This window comes from Lathyrus oleraceus, chromosome 4 (assembly GCF_024323335.1).
Source record: "Lathyrus oleraceus cultivar Zhongwan6 chromosome 4, CAAS_Psat_ZW6_1.0, whole genome shotgun sequence".
NCBI classification, from domain to species: domain Eukaryota; kingdom Viridiplantae; phylum Streptophyta; class Magnoliopsida; order Fabales; family Fabaceae; genus Lathyrus; species Lathyrus oleraceus.
Window position 1 is genome coordinate 469716737 of NC_066582.1, and position 5979 is coordinate 469722715.

Sequence of the window (5979 nt, forward strand, 5' to 3'; positions counted from 1 at the left end):
ATGCTTGTATACCCTTGATGACGTTAGTCGAAGTGCACAAATATTTAAAGAATAGCTCGGACATGAAGAGATTCATGTTGAGGTGGAGCATGTCGATGCTGAATTGCATATCCCAGATCAAGTCGAAGAAGAAACACAAGATGTTGAAGATATTAAGGAAGTTGAGGAAACTGTCGATGACTACCTATTGACAAGAGATAGACCGAGAAGAGTCATTAAGCCACCTAAAAGACTTCGGTATAAAGATCTCATAGCTTATACTTTAATCTCTGCAAGTGAGATTATAGATGAAAAACCTAGAGATTATAAGGAAGTTATGAGGAGTCAAAATAAGACTGAATGGATGAAGGCCATGGATGATCAGATGAAGTCTCTTCATGATAACCACACTTGAGAACTGATCAAGAAACCTGTTGGAGCCAGGTTAATCAGCTGTAAGTGGATTTTCAAAGTTAAGGAAGGAATCGAAGGAGTGATGTCGAGGAGATACAAGGCAAGATTACTCATAAGGGGTTTCACTCATAAAGAAAGTGTCAACTCCAATGATGTGTTCTCTCCTATTGTGAATCACATGTCAATTTGAATGTTACTTGCCATGGTGGCACAGTTCGACCTAGAACTGGAACAAATGGATGTGAAAACTAGGGGTGTTCAAAACCAAACCAACCCAATAGAAAACCGCAAACCAAACCAAACCAAACCGAAACCGCAAAAAACCGCATTTGGTTTGGATTCGTTTGGGTCATTTTTTAATAAAACCGCACGGTTTGGTTTGGTTTGCGGTTTGTATTTTGCAAACCGAACTAAACCAAACCAAACCGCATTATGTTACAACCCAAACTTCACTTATCCCACATCCAACCCAAACCTCAAACCTAGTATGCCTTAACCTTACAATTACAAACAATTTTCTCTTAATCACACTTAGGGTTTCAATTTCAACCTTCTTAAATCTCTCATAGTAGTATCACACATTCTTCTCATCTTCTTTTCCATGTAGGTCTCGTCTATTCTACTCTAATAAGTCCTCTATTATGTTCTTTCTTTTTTATCTTTTATGTTACTATTTTCTCTTCCAATTACGTTTTTATTGAACTTTTCTTCTCAATCTCGCATCTCTTATATTCTTTTTTTCATCTTCTCTAATCTCTCATCTCATATGTTTTTTTATGTTTTATTATAATGTCTTTGATATTATTTTATGCTACTATTTATATTTGTCTTTTATTCCACTTTTGTCTAATCTGGTTTTTTGTATATTGAATGAAACGTTTTTGTCTAAATATGATGAATTTTGATGTTATTTAGTAATGTATGAATGACTAAACACAAAGTTATCTCGTTATTTATAGGAGTATATATGGCTCAATAAAAATATTATAAAAAACCGAACCAACCGAACCAACCCAAACCGCATTGATTTGGTTTGGTTTGGTTTTATTTTTAAAAGTCAATCGAACCAAACCGAACTGCATGTTTTTTTCTCTTGCGGTTCGGGTGATTTTTATCGCAAAAACCGCCCAAACCGCACCACAAACACCCATAGTGAAAACTACTTTCTTGTATGGAGATCTAGATAAAATAATCCTGATGAGGCAACCCGAAGGGTATGCAGAAAAGGGAAAGGAAGATTATATGTGCAAGCTGAATAGATTTGTATATGGACTTAAACAATCTCCTCGCAAGTGGAATAGGGGATTCGACAAGTTCATGACACACATAAGTTTCATTAGAAGCCAGTTCGACCGCCGTGTTTATTTCAGATTTCAACTTGGAAATTCATTTGTTATTTTGTTGTTTTATGTGAATGATATTCTCATAGAAAGCAACAATGTCGAGGATGTAATGAAGGTGAAGGATGAACTCAATAATGAGTTCGATATGAAGGATCTGGGAGCTGCATGCAAAGTTCTTGGGATTGACATCCGAAGAGACAGAAAGCAGTCAAAATTATGCTTATCTCAAGAGACATACCTACGAAAGATTCTTGCTAAATTTGGCATGTCAAATTCAAAGGCAGTTGTGACTCTGACAAATCCTCAATTCAAATTGAGTACATATCAGTGTCCAAATACCGATGTCAAAAGAGCTTATATGAATAACATCCCATATGTTAATATAGTAAGTTCTTTGATGTATGATATGGTATGTACTAGACCCGACATAACATATGCAATAAGTCTTGTAAGCAGGTACATGACGAATCCTGGAAAGACTCACTGGAAAGCATTGAAGTGGATTCTAAGGTACATAAATGGATCTCTGAACAGAGTCCTGATTTATGATGGAGTATGTGGTGAAAATAGTAAAGCAGAAATCGAAAGGTATGTCGACTCTGATTATGCAGGTTGTATGGATTACAAAAAATCTATTTCGGGATATGTGTTCACTATGTGTGGCACAATAATCAGTTGGAAAGCAACACTTAGAAGGTTGTTGCCTTATCAACCACTGAAGCGGAATATATTACCCTCACTGAAGTTGTAAAAGAAGCATGGTGGCTTGAAGGTTTTGCTAAGGAACTGAAACTTCAAGGTCAAGTTATCACTGTTAAATGTGATAGTCAAAGTTCTATACACCTGTCGAAGAATTCATCCTATCATGAGCGAACCAAGCACATCGATGTGAGGTTGCATTTCGTCAGAGGGATAATCGAGCATGGAGAAGTCCAAGTGCTGAAGGTTTCAACATATCACAATGCTGCTAATATGATCACCAAGGCATTACCAAATTGCAAGTTTTTTCCACTATATGCAGTTGATAAAGTTGCATGAAGAAATCTAGTTTGTTCCCTTGATGTTATATAGTTTGTTTCAAGGTGGAGATTTGTGAGATATTCAATCGAACTCTAGTATGGTCGAAGGGTAACTTCTTGGTTCGACAATCTGACAGGATCATTAGCATGTCGTTGAAGTCTGTTCACATGCTGTAGTCGAAGTATGCTAGGATTGTTAACATGTCGAATTGGGTCTGTTTGTTATGCTCAATTGTTTAAGTTAACTTATTCTCTAAGTTAACTTGTGTAATGGGTCTGTGTGTAAAAACACATTAGTTTATTGTGTTAGTTTCCTTATAAATAGTATACTAGTCTTTTATCATTGTATAACGTAAATCCTAATTAGGGTGAAAGAGATTATTTGCTATTCTGTAACACTTGTAATCTTGTTTCAAAGAGGAAGTAAATAATATCAGTTTATAACCAACTTATTGTGTTCTTCTTACTTCCTTTTTTCTACCCTTGTGAGTTTCTTACCGATCAAGAAACCGATTATACTTTATTATTCCGGTATCATTTTCACAATAATATTTAATCTTACCATACATCCAAAACAACATTTTCATCTATGTCAAGTTTACTTTATTCTCGCTTTGATTCTTAACCGCACAACATTATGTCCGTATAACATCGCATATAACATTATATCTGTACAACATCGCATGTTTTACCACACTTCAATAAAAAAAGTCAATTTAAATAATATCTTTGTGTCACATAAAATCTGTCTCGTACTCTTCTTTTTCAGACATAATAATAAAAAACTAATTATAATGAGAGACACTTTAACACAAACCTCTTAGTAAATGGCTCATGTGGACCATTTTGAAAATTTTCAATAAACATTATAGGGACTTGAAAGCTAATTTAATATGACACCTACATGACTCTAATTTTGAATGCAACCACTAGCTCATCTCACACTTAGCTGTCTGTCATGTCTGAGATCTTGTGTTGCAAAATTGCAATGACAGAGAACATGGACCAAGATACATGTCTACCTTTACAAGGCATATCATATAATGGAAATTTGGAATAACTATAGCCAAAACATTTGTGTTGTCAAATCAATACCTTCATCTCAAAATCTTTAACAATTAGTCTAAAGAACTTAAGTTTGTGCAGATACTCTGCAGATTTATTGTAAGCTAAAGATCTTAATGTTTGATCCAATAACAATGTGTGATTTTACAATAAGTCTTATATAACATACAACATATGAGATTATTTATTCCTTGTAATACAAAAAAGGTGGTTATACCAAAAGTAGTAGTGTCCTATGTGAAGGACTAACATTCCAAAATTACAATTATTCTAGCATCATATCAGCTGAAAAAACTTTCATTTAACGAGTTCCTTGCCAGCTTCATATATATTGATCATGCCTGCCCATGTAGAAAAATCAGAAAACTCTTCTTTCCATATGAAAAAACCCATTGAGTTTATCCAAATAGGTCAAAAAGTGAAGAAAAAAACATGATGGAAAGAGTCCATATAAGTCAACATGAGCCAGCAGTTTATGCATAGTAAATAGCTTCAAGGTTTCATCTTTTAGGTAGATAGATTGAAAGGACTGATCTTTAGGATATACGAAGAAAAGGGTCGAAGAGAACGTATCAGAGAGTGTTGCTAGTAGTCTTCTCTGGTTGTTATTTATATGCTATACGAATACGAAGAAGACTAGAAGAAGGCGAAATCGAAGGATTGGTTTGTTGGAGAGTGTTTGTTGCTAGTCATCTCCTTGAATGTACCAACAGAGAAGCATGGTGGCGCAACGGCGAACGATGTAGAGACGAGCACGTTGCTCCTTAACCAAAGAAGCACACTTGCTACTAATCCCATTCCTTTTTTTCTTTGCATGAGCCTTTTGTTCTTGCTTGTGCTTCAAGTTTTGTAGCTCAGCCATGACTGCTTCTATGGTGTAGTAAAAAGTATAATGGGAGCAAAAGCTTTTGTTGTTTATCAAAGAGGAAACCCCTAAAAAACGGCTTGCTACACAGCCTGAGGAAGAACGTGTGAGTTATAATACATATATATAGATAGACACAAGCAAACACAAAAATATATTCTATGCGGTCAGCATTTCCATGAATGACAATCCTGACCGTTGAATGAAGATCACGAAGATAAGATGAATGTGATTTTAAGTTATATTTTAAAGAGAAGTGATAAAATATGTTCACTCAATTTTTTTTTACAACACTCATTCTTTTATTAGGTGAAAATCACGTGAATCTCACGACTTTATGTATGAGTATTTTTAATATAACGGGATGCATATGAATATTTACACGCAGAGTACACTATTCGATAACTCTATCAGTGCTGGTTAGAGTCGCAAGTCTAAGTCTAAATTGTATAAAATGTGTATCAGTCAGAACTAAGATACGCGGGCTCTATATTGGTTTGCTCGGCTTATTAAATTTGAACTAGCTCGGTCTTGCTTCGGAATAAACGGACGTTGGCTATGTTTAGTCAGAGTTTGAATCCAATCCAATTTATTAAATATGTACATAGTCTTCTCAAGCATGAAGTCTGTAAAAGCAAGACACATTAAACAAGAGGCTGATTGTATAAAATTTTACTGAATAAAAAAAAATTGTTAAAAAGAGAAAGTTTCTTGCATATTTTAATATTTTAAATTTGATTTTATATAATTAAAATGTATATCGTCTATAATGATGTGTGAGTTCAGAAGTTAGGGCTAAGAGTTTGATTTTTTAACTTCTGTAGATCAAATTTTATGTTTCTCCGTTAATCTTAAAAAAAAATGCAAATCGTCTGATATCAATCTAATAGCCGATATTAATTGACAGTACGATATCACAACTTTAGATAATCAAGTTGCACGTAAAAGTTGACTGAAAAAAAAGAAGTAAAAAAGAAGTGAACGTGGGCAAGCTCGAAAAGTGAGGGATTTGCAGGCTTTAGAGGGTTTAGATTTCAAGGAAGTGAGTGAGGGGGAATGAACATTGTATTTGTTTAACTTGTTAATGAAATAAAGTAATGTGTTACTTGTGTTACCAATGTAATATAAGACTAAGTTGTGTGGCAAAACGAGGTAAGGTAAATTATAAAAGTGGCAAAGGTGAACATAAAAAGAGGGAACAAAGCTTTAATGGAGACAAAGCCATGGGAACAGGAACCGGCAACCTTACCTCAACTCTTAGGTGGATTGGAGTTTTTGTTGGATTCTTCTACCT

General features: G+C 34.6%; 1 protein-coding gene across 1 annotated transcript; it reads right to left on the reverse strand.

Moving 5' to 3' along the window:
• Positions 1-3925: 3925 nt before the first annotated feature.
• Positions 3926-4765, reverse strand: LOC127076183 (small polypeptide DEVIL 22). Its single transcript, XM_051017766.1, has one exon. The coding sequence runs from the start codon at positions 4680-4682 to the stop codon at positions 4506-4508; it is 177 nt and encodes a 58-aa protein (XP_050873723.1). The 5' UTR covers positions 4683-4765; the 3' UTR covers positions 3926-4505.
• Between the last annotated feature and the right edge of the window lie 1214 nt (positions 4766-5979).